This window comes from Melospiza georgiana, chromosome 2 (genome assembly GCF_028018845.1).
Source record: "Melospiza georgiana isolate bMelGeo1 chromosome 2, bMelGeo1.pri, whole genome shotgun sequence".
Classification (NCBI taxonomy): Eukaryota; Metazoa; Chordata; class Aves; order Passeriformes; family Passerellidae; genus Melospiza; species Melospiza georgiana.
In genome coordinates, this window is record NC_080431.1 from 78114261 (window position 1) to 78136136 (window position 21876).

The 21876-nt window shown below is 42.8% G+C and overlaps 1 protein-coding gene across 1 annotated transcript in view; it reads left to right on the plus strand.

Moving 5' to 3' along the window:
* Positions 1–21876, plus strand: part of LOC131080243 (ovostatin-like) — a 29106-nt gene that overhangs the window by 4206 nt on the left and 3024 nt on the right. Inside the window, exons 6-32 of the mRNA XM_058018407.1 lie at positions 496–664; positions 1311–1395; positions 2116–2233; positions 2846–2966; positions 3195–3304; positions 4158–4316; positions 5065–5289; positions 5502–5559; positions 6523–6668; positions 7052–7195; positions 7823–7993; positions 8549–8669; positions 9724–9814; positions 10469–10697; positions 10904–11030; positions 11653–11774; positions 12429–12480; positions 12846–12929; positions 13898–14074; positions 14566–14647; positions 15525–15681; positions 16141–16215; positions 17482–17647; positions 18250–18470; positions 19535–19750; positions 19879–20003; positions 20192–20282. Coding sequence (XP_057874390.1) covers positions 496–664; positions 1311–1395; positions 2116–2233; positions 2846–2966; positions 3195–3304; positions 4158–4316; positions 5065–5289; positions 5502–5559; positions 6523–6668; positions 7052–7195; positions 7823–7993; positions 8549–8669; positions 9724–9814; positions 10469–10697; positions 10904–11030; positions 11653–11774; positions 12429–12480; positions 12846–12929; positions 13898–14074; positions 14566–14647; positions 15525–15681; positions 16141–16215; positions 17482–17647; positions 18250–18470; positions 19535–19750; positions 19879–20003; positions 20192–20282 — 3642 coding nt within the window. The remainder of the gene's footprint in view (positions 1–495; positions 665–1310; positions 1396–2115; positions 2234–2845; positions 2967–3194; positions 3305–4157; positions 4317–5064; positions 5290–5501; positions 5560–6522; positions 6669–7051; positions 7196–7822; positions 7994–8548; positions 8670–9723; positions 9815–10468; positions 10698–10903; positions 11031–11652; positions 11775–12428; positions 12481–12845; positions 12930–13897; positions 14075–14565; positions 14648–15524; positions 15682–16140; positions 16216–17481; positions 17648–18249; positions 18471–19534; positions 19751–19878; positions 20004–20191; positions 20283–21876) is intronic.

Sequence of the window (21876 nt, forward strand, 5' to 3'; positions counted from 1 at the left end):
GAGGAGTACAGCAAATAACTGGTTAAATAGACTCCTTCTCATACATAGGCATAACAATGGTGACTTTCTGAAATGCCATGTTCTCATGGGGATGGGCTAACAATAAATCATCTTCTACCACATTTCACATCACTACATCTCCCAGCATTTTCTGAGAGAGGCCAGCATAATATTCCTGCTTTACAAAGGCAGCTGAGTCAGAAAGATTTATGCTACGAGTGTTCTAGATAGGCAGCCTGTGTCCCATACACAACCTATGTCCCAACCAGGAACTGTTTCTGAATGATCTGAGGCCATCTGTCAGTGTAGCTAATTCCCAGTTAAACATAGACTTAATTTTGTTAAATCCACAAGCAGAGATGGAAAGTCAGAGCACATGTCATCAGCCCCAAAGCACTCTTAGCCTGTGACTCATTTAGCCAATATGTCTGAAGACAGGCCTTAAAAGAAGGCAAGAAATGGTGATAAAGGTTTTGCTACATCTCTTTCTTCCAGGATCCAGAGCAAAACAAGATCTTTCAGTGGCTGGAGGTGACATCGAAGCACGGAATCGTCCAGCTCTCCTTTCCACTAATCCCAGAGCCTATTCTGGGGTCCTACCAAATTACTGTGGAGACAAAGTCAGGTGGAAAAGAGTACCAGTCCTTCAGAGTGGAGGAGTATGGTAAGCAAAGGCTCATAAACTACCCTGTGCTAGCAGTGAGGATCTGTCTAAGTCAGATAAAAGCCACTAATGCAGAGTTTAAGTCCTTTGAATTCTCCACATCATGCCTGGAAAAGAAAGATGTGGAGAGAGCTGGGTGGACTGCTACATGAGAAACAGGCCTTTCCCAGCTATACAACCTTGGATAAAAGATAAATTGGAGAGAGGTGGTGTCAGCAAGCTATTTGATTTTGTTGTTTCACTTAATCTGTTGCCTTTCTCCTTCACTGCAACTGGATTGCGTAATAACTTTTGTACTCCAGGGCTTAACTCATTTGAGACATTGGCATTACTCATTTTTCTTTAAGAAAGGAGATTAAAGTGATTTACCATGAGATTTGCTGTGACTGTTATAGTTATTAGTATGATATTATTTGATTTTACAGAAGTTACTCATCTTGCCACAGAAGATTATTTTTTCTATTGTCATATACTACAGCCAGTTCCTAGTTAGCTCATCCTTGATCCATTTCTTCTCCCTTGTTGGTGAAAATGTCTTTGACAACTGTTTTGTTTTTTTTTTTATTTTTACTGTCTTACACACACACACCTACACCTATGTATGTAATGCAATTGCTGATCAGTCATATTCACATTACATTCTCAGTGCTGCCAAAATTTGAAGTGACAACCACTGGGCCAAAGACAATTTCTTTCTTCGATGAAGAAGTCAGGGTGAACGTTTGTGCTTCGTAAGTATCAGAGCTGTAAGGCAACACAATTTTGTACAACAAAGGGTGTAGGCATTGGATGGTGTGCTCTGCTGGAAAACAAAGATCCTGCTGCTGGCTCAGAATGTGGCTTAGGGCAATTCCTTTAGCTATGACTTTCATGATATAAAATATAATGAATGTTATTATATTCTTCTCCTATGATATTCTTCTCCTATGAGTCTATGATATTCTTCTCTTGCTACATAGCAGAATTAAAACCAGTACAGTTTGTGTGTGTCCAAATGAAGCACTTCCTACTTGCTAGCTGTTGTGTTTTATTATTACAAAAAATTAGAGTCTATCATTGAAATTGCTGGCTGTGGTCCTGCCAAAGTGCAGGGTGCCAGGAGCTAAAAGGGTGAATAGGTCAGTATGCTCTGCCTTGGGTAAGGAAGGTACCAAGGAGAAAAAGGTGCAGGGAATGATACCTTGAGTCTAGCACTGTCTTCCAGCTTCAGACCATAAAGAATTATTGCACCAAAACTATGGTGAAGCAGGGTTTTTTTAACAATATGGCAGAAATAGCCTAAAAATAGTAGAAGGGAATTCTGCTAGGGCTGACTGATTTTAATTCCCAACTTCTCTTCTGTCTGTGCTCTGGATACTGTGGAGGGATTTAGAGTCTGCAATGCTCTGCAACTTTTGCAGGTCTCATGTTAAATCCACATGATTGAATTCTCATGTTCCTTCCTCTTCTAGGTACACTTATGGCCAGCCAGTGCAAGGGAAGGCCCAAATTAGTGTGTGTCAGCAGCGCTTTTATAGTCCACTGTGTGTACAAAACTGGAAAAAAACCTGTGAAGCTGTCACTGGACTGGTATGATACATAACAAGTCTTTTCTTCCCTGTCAGCTTTACTACCAAGCATGTAGCACAGTATGCAGTGGCTTCATTAATTTCCAGGGGAACACCAGAGAGGCAGTCTCAATGGTGTGATTTTTCTCACTATCTTATAGGCAATGCTGAAAGAACCTCACTAAAAGACTGATTTTTCCCTCAGAAAGAATCAGTAGGAAGGAGGGAAGCTTATGAAACTGTAAAGTTGTAATAATTTCTGAAACACTGGGGCTGTGTTCTTACCAAATCTAATCAGCAGAACTCTGCTGGGAGTCTTTGAGGACTTTTAATGTTAAAAGGATGAATAATTTGTCCACTAGCTCAGGCTTAATGTGCTGTGGTCACAGAGCAAAAGCATCATGTAAGATGGGTTTAAGAAGGAGCATGAGCATAGAGCAGACTAGAGGGGATAAGGAGAGAAGTTTCCAGGTGCTAGAGTAAATAATATTGAAACAGTCATCTGGGGTGAGAGCTGGGGAGCAAGAAATGTAAGGTAGGCAGGGAGCTCTTCAGAGATGCAATAAAACATAATGAGGAGCAATTTTGCAAGGCTTGAGAAAAATGGGTTTTCCCCTTTGTGTTGCAATTTCAGCTGGGAAAGGATGGCTGCCTCAACACCGTCATCTCCATCAAAAAATTCCGGCTGTACCGCAGCTATGCCATGATGTATGCCAGCCTCAACATAGAAAGCATTGTCACTGAAAATGGGACAGGTAACACCAAGTGGGCATTGGGAGTAACTGATCTAAGCTAATGCATGGATCTTCCTGAGAGGAATCCCCTGGATCACCATCCGTGTGGCAAACAGGCAGCAATTATGGTTTTCTTTGTGTGGCTCTCCCTCCAGAGCATCACCACTCCATAGAGCTTATCAAAACGACCAGCTTTCTGCCTGAGTCTGATTTCTGTTTCCTCTTCTTTGTGCTGGGTGTGTCTCACAGGTATCCAGATGAAGGCCTATGACTATGTTTCAGTCAACCAAGGCAATGACCAAGTGCTGTTCAGGAATATGGATTCCTATTACAAGAGGGGAATTCCTTACCATGGTGAGGTAGGTACATGAGAGGATACATTTAGACCCAAACTCCTTGAGGTCCAGCATGGTGATCTCCATGATGTCCCATTTATGGCTGTCGCCTGAATGTGCTGTCAGCTTCCCAAGATAATGCTGCATAACAGTGTCTGTATAGTTATAGTCCTGATACTCCTAGAGAAAAAAAGAGAATTGTATCACACCCGGCAGGTCGGGGTCTCTTTTCTGCCATAGTCAGAGGATGCCTAAAAAGTGAGTAAGTGGAAGGTGATGTGAATGGGGAAGAGGAGTCTTCAAGAAAATTCTTCAGACACAGTTATGCCTAAACTAAAGGTAGAATTCACCCTGTGTTGCATCATGCAATCCCAGGGATGTTTACTTACAGCAGTATAGATGTTGGAGCACATTCCTACTTCTTAGCAACCTACACATGCAGGATAAACCAGGCACAAAAAGGATGATGACCTGTACAGCATCATCCTGACGGGCAGTGGAGACTGTGGGTGTGTACAGACATGTAGGAGTTAACAGGTGCTCCTGAGCTCCACAGTTTGCCTGTGGCCATGAAGTCATCTCTTTCTTAGGTGTGTTAATCAATGGTCTCCAATAAATATTCCTCCTCCCTTTGTGACACATAGCTTATTCTGCACTGATGGGAATTTCCCACTGATGGGAATTTTCCTGTCACTGAACTCCCGCTCCCTCAAAATATTGAGCAGCATGTGCCTCTTCAATACATTTCACTCTTGATTTCTACTCCCTGCAGCAGTCCTCAGTGTTTAAGTGACCATCCTCCAGTAAACAGAGATTTTCTTTTGTTGTTGTTGTTCTTTGTTTTATTCTGAATCCCTTGGGTATTTGTTGTGTTCAGATCACTGTGACAAACATGGAGGGTGAGCCTGTTGCCAGCAGCACTGTCGTGCTGGAGCTCAATGGAGATTATCTGGCCAACTATACCACAGACAAAAACGGCATTGCTGCTTTTTCCCTTGACACATCCAACTTCTTCGATCCCAGTTTGAAGCTGACAGTAAGTAAACACAGGCTGCGATCTAATTCATGAGTAAATACTTCATGGGAGAGAGGGTTTAGAAGGAACACCTGCAAACTCTGTGAGACTCATATAAGCAAACACCACTGCCTAAGAAGAGGCACACTGCAACCCATTTGTGGTTTTGGGTTGTAGTGATCTTCAGTTCCTCCCTGCTTTTCTCTCCCCTTTAGAAGTTCTTTCTGCATTCATCTTCCTTCTCTTTCTTCTGTGTGTTAGAGGACCTTGCTCAGAGACTGCACTGCCTTCCCCATCTAGCCTTGGTGCGTGCCAGCATCTTTCACTGCTGCTGACTGCTTCCCTGCATTTCTGCTGGCACAAACTCATGTCTGTTATCATCACATGGTCTTCTTGTATTGTCATGGCTTTATTCTGGTGGGATGGAAAGGGCTGAGTAAAAGTGTCATTTAGAACAATGCCATTCTAATTCAGTGTAAGCCTCAGCAGTTTATGCAACTGGGCCCAAGCCTGAAAAAAAACTAAAATAATGCCCTTAATGCAATGTGCCAGAGGCATCTGGACGCCTAAAGGTGTCCAGAAGGCCATTCACTCTTCACTGGTGAAACACAAATTTTTCACACCAGTTCTTGCTTGTGGCTTAAATAGCCTCACAAAATCAGTTTCTCAACAGAATATTTTACAGAAAAGAAGCCTTTGCCCCTCACCTGCCTTGAATTTTTTTTTTCCCACACTGTTGATTCCACATGCATGGTTTTCCATTTTGTAGGTCAAACAGGCACCAGGTGAATGTGCAGACTTTATCTGGGGGATTGATAATGAGCCCAAAGCCTCATTCCTTGTCCGGCGTTTCTACTCACGGACCAACAGCTTTCTGAAAATTGAGCCAGTGACAGAGGAGCTCAGCTGTGGCCAGCAGAGAACAATCAATGTACACTACGTCCTGAACAGAGAAGGCTACAGCAACGCCACACACACAAACTTCTACTATGTAGTAAGTCCTAATGTTACCCCTAAAACACTTCTTTTTCAACTTCTCTCAAACACCCTATAAGGCAGAAATCTTGTGGTCAGACAGTGGTTATGGATCATGGCTCGACCTGATGGCCTTCGTGGCTTCTCAGGACAATACTCAAAATCAGTGATTTCATGGTGGAAGAGAGAAGGTGCTTTTGATCCCCTTTCATGAGACTTTTCTATGCCCAGGTGATGACACAAGGAAAAATTACTCTCAGTGGCCAAAAGCAAGTCAGCATTTCTGGTGGTAAGTTCCAGACCATATTACTATTCGTACTTTAGATCACAGTAACTTTTGCAAGTGATGAAAGCAGAGAACTGTGGCTAAATCAAGTACTAGTCCCTAAATCCCATGACCTGTTACTGCTCACAGAATCATTTTCTTTTGCTGCAGCATCTAGCCAAACTCCCATATCATAATCAGTTTTATCTTGTTAGTAGAAACATATTTTGTTGTGATCAAACACATGGAATGCAAACTTCATATGTTTTATTGTAGTATTTTATAATGCCAAGGAGTATTTATGGTCTCTGTGTGACATCCTAGTCTTCACCAAATAGAATAATAAAACATTTTAAAGTTTGGAATAATAGGTATCCCATTTGAAAGAGATGTTTAGCAGTCAACTCTTGAAATTCATTGCCCTTTCAGAAGTCTCAAAATACCAACAAATAACAGTGATCCTGACCTTTATTCTTTCATTGTTAAAAATCTGTTTTCTTGCAGAACCTGGTCCATTTGCACACTTCAGGAGGTGGCTTAAGTGAGCCTCTCTCCCTATATAGGACTTGTTTCATATTTACCATCTTTAGTCTTAAGCTTAATTCCCTGACCGTTTTCATCCATGTAGAGAAGAATTTCTTATTTCTTAGTGTAAAGAGAACTCTCCTTTAACTCAGGATATTGCTGCATTTATCTATTGTTCTAGTTTTGAGACCCAAAGGCAATGAGAAGGGGACCTTCTCATAGCAATTGTGACAGGTTTCCATGTTTAACTTCTTCCCAGCATACCCCTCTCTCTGCAAAGCACCCTGGTCTCAGCATCCTCCAGTTTTTATGTGTTACATTGCTGATGGGAGCTGTCCCTCAGCCACTGAGAGATGAGTCTTCCAATATCCAATTCCCTGGGTTATTAAGGTGTTTCTAGATTATGAATATAATATGCTCTTTTGCTGGCTTGTCCTTCTCTGATCCATGTTCCTTCCACAGCTTCCAGAGGTACATTCTCCATCACACTGACTGTCACTGAGAAGCTGGCCCCCAGTGCCAGGTTGCTGCTCTACACAGTGCATCCTCATGGAGAGATAGTGGCTGACAGCTCCAGGATACACAGTGATATATGCTTCAAAAACAAGGTGGAAACCTTTGCTTTCTTACTAAGGGATATTTTGGGGTTTGCTGAAAAATGGTCAGGAAACGATCTCATCAAGAGCCCTGCACTAGGCATGGCATTTAGGGATGGAAAAGGTGCAGGTATGTCTGGGATCATGAGAAGTCGTCCCTGGAATTGGCACCTATGGTTCAGGCTCCGACAAAACTCTCCCTACGATGGAGAGAGAAAGGTGCCTGGGGGCGGGGGTTATGTGAATTTTACAAGCTGATCCAGACGGGCCATCTAGCGGTAGGAGCTTTGTCCTACCGAGAACAGTGAGTGCTGATGAAAGGGGAGATTTAGATCTCTGTGCCAAACCGATTCACCTAATCTCCGTGGGGTTGTGTTGGATTTGCTAATTTCCAGGTCCAGCTCAAGTTCTCTGAGAAGAAGGGTCTACCGGGCTCTAGAGTTGGACTCCACCTGGAAGCTGCTGCCAACTCCTTCTGTGCCCTGCGAGCAATTCAGAGCGTCCTTCTTCAGTCTGGGCAGGAGTTATCTGCTGAGAGTGTGAGTCACATCCCCAGCCCTGTGTTCTTTTGAGCTAGGAACAACCCAGTTCCCACCTGTGATGTCTCTGACTGTATTTTTATTTTTCCCTTGGAAACGGACATCTGTGATTATAGGAAGATCTAAGGCAATTGTATGATTTAACAACAGAAACTGATAGCACAGCACTGCTTTTGGGAAGCATGGCAGTGTAACATATATCCCAAAAATATGCCTTATGTAAATCCTTGACAGCACATTTCCTCACTGTGGAGTGATTGTGTCAAAATTGCATTTTTACTTAATTTTTACATAATTGCATAATTTACATTGCTCAGATAGGCCTTGGGTCCAGAACAAAAGCTGTAGATGTCATCTAGTGTCTTGTAACACTCATCTCCTCTTTGCTCAACTCAAAACTGCATTTCCATGCTTTCTGCTCAAGTTCACTCCACAAAACCATTGTGGCTCAGAAGGAGGAGGGTACAGTTCAGTCCAAATTGCTTATTCATCTCTAGGTAGGCATCACTAGTTAAACCCACTGAAGTCTACAGCACTGCTCAGGAACCACCATAAGCTTTGAATATCTGTGATTTTCTGCCTGCCTGATACCTTCCTTGTGCTTAAACTACTCATTCTCACCTCCAGGTATACTATCAGCTTCATAGGGGTGATTTATATGGCTATTACTACAATGGGCTCAACCTGGAAGATGACAGGCCACAGGAGTGTACTCCATCCAAAACCATCTTTTCTGATGGCTTGTACTTTGAACCTGTGAATGTCAGCCGTGATGGAGATGTCTACAGGATTTTCAGGGTATGTGGTCTGTGTGGGAGGCTCTTTAAGTGGGAGGGATTCCAGAAGAATTCATCAGCGTCAGCATTCAACTTTCTCAGGTGATGGTTCTTACTGCTGAGAGAAGGCAGCTGATGTCTGAAACTGCCAAAAGCCTGCAATCACCCCATTTCTGCCTTGTTTTCCTGGTCACTTACTCAGGAGCTCTGAAAATCACTGGGCTGCTGCCCATGGGTCAGTAGACAATACCTAAGCAGGACCATGGCCTTGGCTCATGACTCCAGGCATTTCTTGTAGAGATCTGTGTCTGTGATGCAGGCCACTTGACTGCTGTACACTGGACTCCACTGGCCCTGTACCCTAAAACATAACATCAACATCAGACTCATCATCACTGCTCTTGCAGAACACGAGGTGTCACTGCTCCATAAGAAATACACAGAGCTGAGACATTCAAGGCTGAAAGAACAGGATGAACTGGGATGAGGGAGGGGAGAAATGAGGAATGATGATCAGTGATATGCACTGGCAGCTAGTGAATGCTCTGAGTGATTTGATAGATTCTTTCACATTTAGGATATGGGCCTGAAAGTGTTCACCAACTCTGTGCTACGGAAACCAGTTCTGTGCAATGAAGAGAGATCAGAAACGGAAAATTACCCCTCTCACTATTATGATGCTAATCTCAAGGCCTCAGGTAAAAGAAGGTTCATTCTGTATCTCCAGTCTTAGTCTGTCTGGTCTTTAAAACTGTTGCCTGTATAAAATAACAGCCAGTGTAGTGTGCGTTTTTGGGAAATAGGCCTGTGTGTCCCAGTTTGCATCCTATAGTCTCCTTCTGGCAGTCCTGGCAGTAGAATCGATTTTGTTTCAGGTGCAGGTGCATATAGAAAAAACAGGGAATACTGTGGTGCTGCTTCTTTTATAAACTGATTTTGGTTTTCGAGGGTTTTCAGATCAGAATCTTTCATCAAATCAAAATTCAATTAAATATTTAAAAGTCAAGACTTCACTCAGCATGTGGCACACTTAGCACGTAGTCTCCAAGGCTTTTATAGATCAGCAAAAGTTATGATTCTCTCCATCGAGTCAGATTGCTCAGCAAAAGAGCAAAAGTAGCAGCCATAAGTTGCCACAAAAGAAGGTGTTACTCAACATTAGGAAAAAGATCTTCCTCATGAGAGTTGTAATTACACTGGAAGGGGATCTCCAAGAGGTTTTTGAATCTCCATCACTGCTAGTTTTCAAAACTGAGCTGCACAAGAAGCAACCTGGTCTGACTTTGAAGTTAGTCCTACTTCAAGAAGTTGGACTAGAGAATTACAGGGGTTGCTCCCAACCTAGATTTTTTAAAACGATTCTGTCATTCTAAGCCATTGTAAAGCATTATTAAGCCTGATGACAGTACTGGCTGCTGGTGCCCATTTGCAAATCAAAGAGACCAAGTTGTAGAGAATGGGGAATGCACTTTTTTAACTGAATAGCAAGACCTTTCAGTATGAAATGAAGTTAAATGTCTTGTAAAATAGCTAATATTTCCAGTATTTTCCCATGAGAAAAGAGAATAGGTAAGAAATTGTTTCTTTGCATATCTCTTGGAATTTTCACTGTTATATGGGAGGTGGGAAGTCCAAGAATGCTCAAACAGGATACTTGGTGTTCATTTGTGGTGGTGAAGTGTGCCTGACAGAAGTTCATATTCTTCTCCCATGATGTCTAATACTGTCCTTTAATCATATCCCCACTTCTAGGTGAAATGGTTATGGGTGGAGCTGGTGGTGGTTTCAGCACTGTTCGGAAATATTTCCCCGAGACCTGGATTTGGGAACTGGTTAACACTGAGTAAGTATGTTTATCTTCACTTCTTTCTTCCTTTTTGAGTTGATTCATTTAGCTAAAATGGACTCTGGGAAGGAACCATGGAACACATGTTTGCTTTGTAGATGTGGGTCTACTTTTCCTGTCTTGATCAATGACAATTGCAGGCAAATACTCTGTGCTCTGTTCCCTGTCTTTCTGGTGGGGAGAAATAAATAGGGGCTAAGAGTGAAATAAAAGTATTTTTTTAAGGAGAGAGAAGGAGCTTGTTATTTTTCATCCAATTTTTAATTCAGCAGCAAAAAACCTCAGTTTATATCTTTTCTTTCAGGCTATCACAGCATCTTCAATTGTAATATTTCCATATTAACTATGCCTTCAGATGCTGTTCTAGAACATTAATCTAAATGTATTGATTCTAATCTGTGTAGTTGGGCATCCTGGTTTTTCAACAATTGGTATTTCTAAATTTAAAAGTTGAGCATTTGAGTGCTTTAACACATAGTTAACCAGCACCTTTACTTCAAGCATTATAACAATTTTTTAATATATGGAAAGCTACCTTGTAGAAAGTAAGATGAAAACAGAAGTTCTGACTCAAGCAGAAAGCCTGTTTCATAATTTGTCTTGAAAAATTCCTAAGATAATTTCTCATTCTGTGTTTCTTATTCTCTTCAGTTCCAGAGGAGAGGTGGATGTCTCTTACACCATTCCTGACAGCATCACAGAATGGAAAGCCAGCGCTTTCTGTGTGCAGGATGATGCTGGGTTTGGCATCTCCTCCCCTGTTTCCATGACAGCATTCCAGCCATTCTTTGTGGACCTCACCCTGCCATACTCTGTCACTCGAGGGGAAAAATTTAACTTAATAGCTAATGTCTTCAACTACCTCGACAAGTGTGTCCAGGTATATCAAGTTCCCTTTTACTTCCTATGGGGTTTGCTTATTTCCCAGGGATCTTTTTGCTCTTGAAGGAGGAACATCATGCAAAGGCTTTGGGTACTGTACTGTGCAAAACAAATACTAATGCAGCAGCCTCCTTTGCTCTGCAGCCTGATTTTTAAGGTCATTCTCTTTCATTTGTAATCTAGCTCCTTCTTTCTTTGTCCCAGATCAGTGCCATACTGGCACAGTCAAGTGACTATGAGGCAGAGATCCTTTCCTCAGAGGGCAAAACAGCAACAGTGTGTGCCAATGAAAGAAAAACGTATATTTGGGCTGTTAGCCCCCGAAAACTGGGTAAGTTTGTCTTTCTATCACCTTGATTATATCCCTGTTTGATCTTTCTACTCCCCTTTAGGGCAGCATCAGTAATCCACAAGCAGGCATTTCTGGACAGCTCCATTCATTGCTAATAAATTTGCCAATAATTTTGGACTGGATTATGCATGGGCAATAAAAAGACACTGCTCCTTCCCAGTTTTATAGCTGTGTTAATGCACACTGCCTTCAAGTCTACATTGTCTTTTTTTTTTAAAGCAGTTGCTAATTACTTGCATGTGTAAGTGCTCCAAAAGTTGAAATATGAATAAAGGCAGAAGAGCTATAATTAAACTATTGCAACACTGCCCTAGGCCAGAGAAAACTCAGTACAAGGCTAAGAAGAGGAGGAAATTGGTAGTGAATCTGGTTTTTGGCCAGGATGACCCCTCTTTCATTCCTCATACCAGGGCCCCAGGCAAGCACTCATTTCCACTAACAAACTGGTATGGAATCTTGATGCAATTTGGTTTTACTGAGCTGTCTTTAGAGAAAATTCATTTCTCAGCAGTTCATCAGCCTAGGAGCAGCAGTCAAAGCCAGGGGTCATTGTAGACATTGAAGATAACTTCCTTTTCTTGGCTGGTGGGTGTCTTTCCAGGTGAGGTGAAATTTGTGATTACTGCTGAGGCCAAACTGAGCACCGGAGGTACTGGAAACAGCACTTCTCCAGAGGAGAACACCATTTACAGGGACACCTTGTTTCAAACCCTACTTGTTGAGGTAGGGTTGGAAATCGGCAGGTGCTTTCTGCCTGGTGGAAACTGGAATTCCTGTGGCTGAGGGTTAGAAGCTGTTAGGAGGGAGGGAGGGAATGCAGTACAGGGAGGAGGGAGAACAGCACCTGTGTACAGTAGTCTTCTCCATATTAAAATAAGAGTGAAAATCATGGTGGCCACAGTATCCACTGTCCTCCTCCCACTGGCTTCTTTTGGGACCCTGAGCACATGTCCTGACAGCCCATGGTGCCAGAAGGGAGGAGATTCCATACTTTGCTTTTAAGCACCTTTAGCACATGACTTGAATACTAGGGAGGAGGGTGGAGGAAAGATATAAGAGGAAAAGGGGTTTATCTTGATCATCATAAAGCAACAGCTACATAGGATTAATTGGACAAAGTCTCTCTCAGAGGCTAGAAATACCTATTTTTAACTGCTTTTTGAGTAGGAAGGTGGTTTGGAAAGGATCTTGGGCAAGAGAGGGAGCCATGGACCAAGAGATATTCTAGTGGAGCTAGGGTAGGACGGGCTACAAGAGGTGCAGGGTCTGGGTAAAAGCCATATTCACATACTGTCTTACACTGCTGAATGTCATGGTTTCATGGTGATGTTCTGCACTTTTCTTTCTCTTCCTGACCACTTCACTGCAATCAAACAGCCTGAAGGTATTAAAAAGGAGTTGACTCAGAGCTCCCTCATCTGTGCAAAAGGTAAGGCAAGTTCATTCATTCATTCATTCATTCATTCATTCATTCATTCATTCATTCATTCATTCCAGGGAACTGCTTCACAGGGAACATTCATTCCAAGTGGAACTGCTTCACTGTCTTGTAGATCTTGTCCTACAAAGGCAGAGACCCTTCCAGGGGAGGAAAAGATACATTCTTGTTGTCCTAGGGTTCTTAGGACACAGGGTCAAGGTGCTAGGCTGAAATTCAGAATTTTCATATACCTTTGGCTCATTGAGCAAGACTCTGTGGCATTTTCCTTACCCAGACTGAGGACTATAACAGTCAAGACTTCTGTAAAACACCCCATAATTTTAACAATTTTTCTTTTCATATTTTCTCATCAGGCACAAAGATTTCTGAACAGGTGTCTCTCAGCTTGCCAAGAAACCTAGTGCAGGGATCAGCCAGAGCTTATTTTTCTGTCATTGGTAAGTTTAGTACTTAAACTGAATGCAAAATGGTGTTTCTCTCGTGCTGCACCAAGTGTCATCTTGTATTCACATACAAGCCTTATGTAAAGTTGAAGAAATAATTATTCTTGATTTTAGAAGGTAAGTTTTCTATTTTGCAAAATGGCAATGGGAGGCAAAATTTGCTCACATTTCTCTCATATCAAGAAGGGACAAAGTGGTCCAATAATTTTCATTTATATTGCATTTCAGATTATACTGCATTAGCATATCCAGTTCAGTGTAGTCAAACAGCTGATTCAGATGAAAAGTAGCATAAGGCAGACTTCTTTGAAAAAAAATATCTTAATTTCTTGGAAAGAAATCTACAGAACTTTGCTGACTGCATAATTTCAAATTTATCATTTTGCATGATGAAAAACATTTGTAAGTCAATAAGTTCCCATAGAATAAAAGTTTGAGGCCCCAATTGACTCTACTAATCTGAAAGTCATTTGTAAGGCTTGAAGGTTCTCTTCAGTGAAAATTTTTTGAGGTTCTGAACTCAGATTGTTTTCTAAACACAGTTGGTTTGGGTGCCCATGTCTGTGTGAGGTGTGCTGATGCTGTGCAGCCTGTCAGCATCCTACCCCACTCAGCATGTTCACAAGTACATGCCAAAACAGGAAGCAGGTTGTAATGGGCAGGGAAATCCAACCCTTCCAAGAATTCATAGCTGCTCCTCAGAAGCTGTGCCAGCCACTATTGGTGCTCATTTTTTCCTCTCAAATTCTCAGTTTCTCCCAGGTGTCCATCATCCAGATAAGAAATGAAAAAATGGGGACGGTTTGGCACTTTTCTTCTATGATGTGTCTTTGGTTACTATGATTGCTCTACATTAGTCATTGCCCTTGGCTTCATAATAAGAAAGTATAGAGCAATGTATAATGCTATGTAATAAAACCATGTCTGAACTGGGCTGACTTCTTACATTTTTCACCCTTCAGGAGACATTTTGGGCACAGCCTTGCGGAACATAGATAACCTCCTCCATATGCCTTATGGCTGTGGAGAACAGAACATGGCCTTATTCACACCCAACATCTGTGCCCTGGATTATCTGAATAAGACTGGGCAGCTGACTGAAGAGATTAGAGTCAGGGGTACTGGTTATCTATCCAGAGGTAAGAGGTTTTCAGATTCTTCCATCTTCTTCCCCAGGAAAATGCTCACAGGACCAAGCCTGACAGAGTTTAAGAAGCATTTGGACAATGCTATCAGGCAGATGGTGTGATTTTTGGGGTTCTTTGCATGGTTAAGAGGTGGAGTTGATGACTATTTTTGGTCCCTTCCAACTCAGAATAAACTGTGATCCTGTGAACTAGTATTGTGATTGTTTGCCTTGAACACTTCAACTCAACGTGGTGAGCGCTGATCTCTCTGAATTCCAGTACCACAATAATTGCACAGGAGCAGGCAATGACAGCACTCCAAAAACAGCAGGTCCAGGAGTAAAACCAGCTGGAATTCACACAGTGGTTGGCATTATTCACCAGACATCCATTACCTGATACTAAATCCAAAAGTCTTACTTCTTCAGTTGAACAAACAGCCGAACAAATCCTTTTCTCGGATTAGAAAATGTGTAAATGTGCCTTCCTTATTGTGTTTTCAGGCTACCAGAAACAGCTATCATACAAACACAGGGATGGATCCTACAGCTCCTTTGGGTTACGAGATAGAGAAGGGAGTGTATGGTAAGTGATGACATTTTCTATTTCCCTAGCACAGGATCTTTAGGCTTTGAAAAAAGATCCAAGTATTCCGTGATTCTTATTTTTAATAGACTAAATGAATATAGTTCAGTTAATTTGAATCTCCTAGTAAAGGAGAAATTAATAACTGGAAAGTGGGCAACCAAAGGGTGGTATGATGGTGGGAAGCTGGAGTACATAATGTTCAACAGGAAACTCAAGGATCTGGATTTGTTTAGCCTGTAGAAGAAGAAAATAATGGGAGACCTGGGTAAACTTTTCTTCTGCCTAGGTGGGGACTGTGGAAATACAGTCAGACTCTTGTTGGAGCTGCACAGAGTGAGGACAAGAGTTTGTCCTTACTCAAGTTGCTACAGAGACAACTCCAAGTGGGTAGAAAAAATAAAAATCTTCCCCAGGAGAAGGCCGTAGCACTGAGATAAATGCCCAGAGAGGATGTGGATATCTCTATTCCTAGAGATTTTCACATGACTAGACAAAAGACTGAGCAGCTGACACAACTCTGGCCTTAGTTTAAGCAGGTGGTTGAACAGGAGACTTCCAAGGTCCCTTCCAACCTGGTTCATAATTCAATTAACTAAGACTGGAAATTGCTAACATCAGTCACCAACATGTGTCTGTACTTTACTACTGCTCTAAAAGAAAGGTTTCAGCACAGTAATGGAGACATATCAGGTCAATTTTTAGTATGAGAATTTTATGTATTTTATTTACTTAAAACTTAGAAAACACTTTCTTCTTTTACCTCAAACATTATAAAGTTCTTTTTACATCATTTTCTATGCACATCCTGTGCACTGGTAAATGTCCTTGGTCTTGTTCACACCACACCTGCCTTCTGTTTCTGGATCATCTGCAGGCTCACTGCCTTCGTGTACAAGTCCCTGGAGCAGGCCAAGCGCTACATCTACATCGATGACAACGTCCAGTCCCAAACTTTGATCTGGCTGGCAAGCAAGCAGAAGTCAGATGGCTGCTTTGAAAATGCTGGATCACATTTCAACAATGCTTTGAAGGTAACTGAGATAAGTATAGCCACAAAATTCCAGTCCTGCTGTCTGGATTTATTTGGATAGGATACAAACTTACTCTTCAGCACACCCTTACTCTTCTTGATAGTGTTATCTCATGTCTCTCCTACACAAGCAGGGCATGATTCTTATGTGTGCTCTTGATGATGAGGTAAAAACAAGTAGAACTTTCTAAGTCTCAGGTTTTATTTTCCACCACTGCATTTTGGGCTCAGCCACAAGCTATTGTCTGCTTTATTACACATGTACAAAAGCCAAGAAGATGCAGTCAATTACTTTGGCTTTATCCTCTGTAAGCTTGATTTTTCTTGTTCCTGTGCACACAGGGAGACAGAAATTACTGCTGATCTCAAATCTAACTGATATATGAACTATGAATTAATTCATATGTTGTTTATTTCTAGGACATTCATCCTAACCAGTTCTTTACTTGTTTTTCATCAGGGTGGAGAAGAAGCTGAATACTCCCTCACAGCCTATGTTGTGGCATCATTGCTGGAGGCTGGACACTCTGCTGCAGTAGGTTTTTGGTGCTGTTAGCCCAGTCAGACATTTGTCAAACTGCTCAAGTCACAGTCCTCACATCAGCTTTCCTTTACAATGAGGAACTCAAATACTCTTTGTAGGACAGCAGTTGATTGTAGACAGTTATTTTCAGAACCCTGCAGTCTCCTGCAAGTATTTAATGAGTGTTCCAATTCAGTTATATATCCAGTGCTTGTGGATTCACTTGAAACACCCCTGAGGAGTCCAGCTGTTTTAGACAATGGTAGTCTAAGTAGGTGCAAAATCCAGACTGAATTTGCCCACTCCATCCAAAATCCACTTTGGAATTTTCTCTGAATTTCCCTAGTCCAAAGTTCAAGCTGTCCAAATCTTCAGTCTACAAACTCACTTTGTGCATTTAGTTCCAATGCCCATTTCCCTATGGAAATCTTAATAATGGAAGGAAACCATGAGCTGCTGGTTAAAGTACTAGGCATTGGGAAATGAGAGCCAAGTTCTGTTCTCTGTAATATATTTTCTTCATATCCTTGTGACCTTGTTTTATGCCGACTTTGTTCTTGTTATGATGGGGAGGAGGAGAATTGTTCCAAATCTGACAAACACGTTCTAAATGTGCTGATTTTTTGAACATCCCTCACGCACGGTAGTATCAGCCATCATCAGGGTACATGAGACCAACAGGATGAAAGCATTGTGCAGAATCAAACAGTTCTAGAGCAACATGAATTTAGTTTCCAATATCTTTGTAAGCAGCTCCAAAACCCAGTGTCATGTATTTAAGTGAAGCTGCAGAGACACGACATGGTTAGTAAAGTGCTGGTGATTCTGAGATATTCAATAAGGCTAAAAGGTCTGAAGAGTTACCTTGGTAGCTGTACCTAGCAAACAAGCAATGTCCATTTGAGAGAGCCTGCTTAATCATGAGGTCTCAATGCACTTTACATAGTTCTGTAGAAATGATCCACATTTTATTGCTAAAGCAACCAAGGGACAAAGGTTTCTCTTTAACAGGTTCATCTCATGAGTCAGGAAAAGAAACAGTGCTCTCTTATTTTGACCATGCTGCCTCTAAATAAATTTAGAAAGGAGGCAGCATGACTGGAAGGGCACTTTTTACAGGATACACTCTGTAGGCTATTAAACATGCCATGGATCATGTATATTTCTAGCATGAAGAGTCAGAGATTGCAGCTAAAGCAATGATGGAGGTATTTAGAAAGTATTGTGTGGAGACACAAATCCAAGTACCTGACACCCCACTGTGTTTTGCATTACCAGCATCCCGTTGTTCGGAGCGGCATGAACTGTTTGGAGACTGCATTTAACAGTGGGGTCCACAACCTGTACAACCAGGCCCTCCTTGCCTATGTTTATGGCTTGGCCGGCAGAGAGGAAAGACGCCAGTTCTTCCTTGAGCAGCTGGACGGGGCAGCTGTCAGGGCTGGTAAGTGCAGCATGGCCATGGCAGAGGCAGTGCAGCAGATGGAATGGCCTGTTGGATCTTATGAGCTGTTCTGATGCACAATTTTGTCAGGAATGCTCTCCCTTCCCTTGCCTTTCATGCCTACTATGCTACTGAATTTATTTCTAGGAGTTTTTCTGTCTGTCTCTTTTAGTGTCACGAAAGTTTGAGCTGTGGCCTATCTATGAAATTTTGAAATAATTTAGGGGGAGATAGAGTCCCCTGAATGTCTCAGCCCAAGGTCTTTCAATAGCCCAAGGTCTTCCAAGGTCTTTTCAAGCCCAATCTTTCAATAGAAAGATTGTACCTAATTTTTCAATTAGTTTCCTCTTATAATGCTGAACAAACCCACTTCCCTTTGCTACATCATGTGCTCCTGTTTGCAACTGCCTTAGCATCCTTTTACTGCACTGCTTTCACTTCAATCCCTCTTTGTCTTATACAGCCTGCTTTTATTATTCCCTTTCCATCCCTTCCTGTTTTCTTTTTCAGCTTGGTAGTAAAACTTGCCCAGTTCAGGACAACCAAGATCTGATAAAACTTGTTTTTTCCATGCTTTTTACACCCCACTTCTCTGTTTTCAGGTGGATCTGTTTATTGGCAGAGAGAAAACATGCCACCAGCAGAACGTTTCTCTGACTTCTATTCCCGTGCCCCTTCTGCTGAGATTGAAATGACCAGCTATGTGCTCCTGGCTCTGCTCAACAGAACCAAACTCACTCCAGAAGACTTATCTTACATTTCCCGTGTTGTGTACTGGCTTATCAAACAACAGAACCCATATGGTGGCTTTTCCTCCAGCCAGGTAACTGGGTGTGGTAAAATGAAAGTGTCTTGGAGCAGTACAGTCCGCAAACTGAATCTTCAAAAATAACAAATCTTTCTGACTGCATGTGGATTTGAGTAATACTGGATAACTGGTGCTTTCATGGGTCACCTTGTCAAAGGTACACCATGATCTGCATAGCTTTACACATAATTTGGTTTTCAGCAGTGAGAATTTACCTGAATTCCAAGTTGGCCACGGACAGCAGTCACTGCTGACACAACATTATGCCAGGTTTTGTGCAATAATTAAAATCTGTTGCTCCAGAATCACAGAATCCAGGATGTGTCCGGCTGGAAGGGATCACAAGGGGTCATTTGGTCCAACCTCCCTGCTCAAGCAGGGTCATCCTAGAGCACATAGTGTCCAGACAGCTCTTGAACATCTCCAATGAGGGAAACTCCACAACCTCTCAGGGCAGCCTGTCCCAGTGCTCAGTCTCCCACACAGAGAAGAAGTTCTTCCTCATGTTCAGGTGGAATTTCCTGTGCATCAGTTTCTGCCCATTGCCTCTTCTTCTATCACTTAGCACAATCAAGAAGAGGTTGGACACCCTCCCTTCAGATATTTCTGAGATCTCCTCGCAGTTGTCTCTTTTCAAGGCTGAACAGGCCCAGATCTGTCAGCCTTTGTAAGAGATGATCCAGTCCTTTAATCATTCTTGTCATGATGCTCCTCTGGACCTGCTCCAGGAGTTCCATGTCTCTGCTGTACTGAGGAGCCCAGACTGGACACAGCACTCCAGATACATCTCCCTAGGGCTGAGTAGAGGGGCAGGATCAACTCCCTCCACCTGCTGCCAAAGCCCTTCCTAATGCACCGCAGATGGTCTACTGGTCACCAGAGCACACTGGTGGCTCAGGGACAGCCTTCTGTCCACCAGGACAAGTTCTACCAGAACTTGTGTCATGTTTTCTTGGCTCTTTGAAAGCCCCCCTGCATTCATGAGTACTGACAAGGCATCAGGGAAATAGGATCTGCACTAAACTCACACACCATCTTACACTTGAGTACCTAATTGGGGATCATGTTATTCTTTTCAGGACACTGTGGTTGCTCTCCAAGCTTTAGCCCAGTATGGATATCTCACCTTCTCCAAAAAAAACCTTAATACAGTCCAAGTCCATTTCATGGAGACCCCCAGTAAGATTTTCCAGGTGAACGACAAGAACCGCTTCTTACTGCAGCAGGCGTCCTTACCCACTATTCCAGGGAGTTACAGCGTGGAGGTGAATGGCACTAGCTGTGTCTATCTGCAGGTAAGCAAGCTGGGAACTCAGCACCACCCTCTGGGAACTAAGCAGGGGGCTCTCCATGCTTTGTTCCTCTCCATATGTCATGCTCTCCCTTAGGTCTGTGACCATCCCACACTTTCTATCTCTTTCAGACCACCCTGAGATACAACATCCATTTGCCAAAAAAAGCTGCAGGATTCTCTCTGTCTGTAAGGACAGCAAATGTGTCTTGCACAGGCAACTATCCACCAAAGTTTGACCTTGTCCTCTCTGCCAGGTAACCTCCTTTTACTGACCTACCCCCTGCATTCACAGTTTGGTAAAGCATCCAAGAAAGGAAGTACAGGCAGTTAACTGCTGCTCTGCAGCTTAGGAAGAAAAACAGGATTACTGAGAGCTAAAAATGTCATCCACTGGTCTCCTTTCCATTTGCAGACCAGACTAACAGAACTTCTCTCATTTTAGTTACACAGGAAACCGCAACGTCTCCAACATGGCTATTATTGATGTGAAAATGCTCTCAGGATTTGTTCCTGAAGAATCTTCCCTGAAAAAGGTAAAAAATGGGACCAATGTGAATGATAAAGCCTAAGAACATAGGAAGTTGATAAACACAGTCTCTGATTAGCAAATTTGAGCCCATGGGACTACTGCAAAGTCCCTGGGCATAGCCACCTCTCACATACTCTGGACTTCAAATTTGTAGCTGTTTATGTGTTGAAGACAGATCTGTTAGGGGTTGCCAAATTCAGGAGATTAGCCCAGGAGAACTAAGACTTCATATCACCAGGTCCAACCAACAGCAAAGTTCAGTCTATATTCCCAATAAGCAGACATACACACTACACATATATAGCCATATATACACAATATATGTGCCACACAGATCAGCAGAGAGGAAAGACAGCACTTCCACAAACACAGATAGCACAAATGGCTTTGTCCTTTTCCCTTTTTCTGCCTCATCAGATTAAAACCTCATTTGTGGGAAAGAGAAATAAATAAATACATAAACATGTGCAAGCACATAGATACATGCAAATACACAATGTGGCTCCTCGTGGTAGCTGGCCTCAGGCACTCAGTCTGCCCAGCAGCTGCCCCTGGACACTTGAGTTGGTGACGCCTGGACATGTGCCTCCTTCAAGGCCTGAGCCCTGCTTCAGTGCCTGGAACTGAGGTCCCCATCCCCATGCATGCATACTGAGGGCCTCTATAAGCATTCTTAACATGCAGTAGGTGAGCTGGGGTCCTCTGGTTTCACAGTGATGTCAGACAGACACATACACGCAGAGACAGGCAAATAAGTCCCCACTAGCTGCTCCAGATGTGCATCTCCAAGACTGTGTGGTTTCTCCAGAAGTAGGCTTGGACACTCTGCTGCCTTTGGTAGCTGCCTTGGATGCTCTGGTGTCTCCAACATTTGGGTCAGGTTTCTGCCTGACTCAGGAGCTGGCTGCTGTTCCAGTTTGTCACTGGGGAGCACATGCTGACACACATACTCCTGTCACTACAAGCCTGCAGTCTGGTGTCCCAGGATGCTGGCACCCCAGGCACACGGTCTCTGATCCTCTCTTCAGGAACTTGCACTCCCTGCACACACATTCACATGGAATTGAGAGCCTTTCACCCTGGAAAATTGCCAGGAACAGAGATTAGTAAGAAGGCAGGAGGGGCTGTGGTAACCAGGTGCAGGGCAGACAAGTGTGTTTGACCACCAACCTGTTCATGTGCAATTGGCCTCTTTTATCTCATTTTCCACCCTTTTCCCTTCCAACTGGATTTTATCCCTCTCTTTGTTACTTCTGTTTTTTTCCCTAAACACCCCATGAAAACTCTTTCTTGAGTCCCAGCATCCTATATTCAGCACCATGGTCTGCAGGCAGCATTCCCCTTCAGTCTGCAAGGTGATCCGGGGATATTCTGCTGCTGACTCACCCTGTGGCTCTCACACTCTGACTATAGCAGCCCCAAGGGGGAGGGTCAGAGTGCTCCAGTGGCTCTGCTCAGGATAATGGGATTTCCCTGTGCTCTTAGTGTCTGTGTGCGTGAGTCTGTAGTTATACAGCCTAACAGAATCTATGTGAGAAACACTTCTGCCATAGTTAAATTGCTTCAATTGGCATTTTGCATTACTATCCCTTTGACAA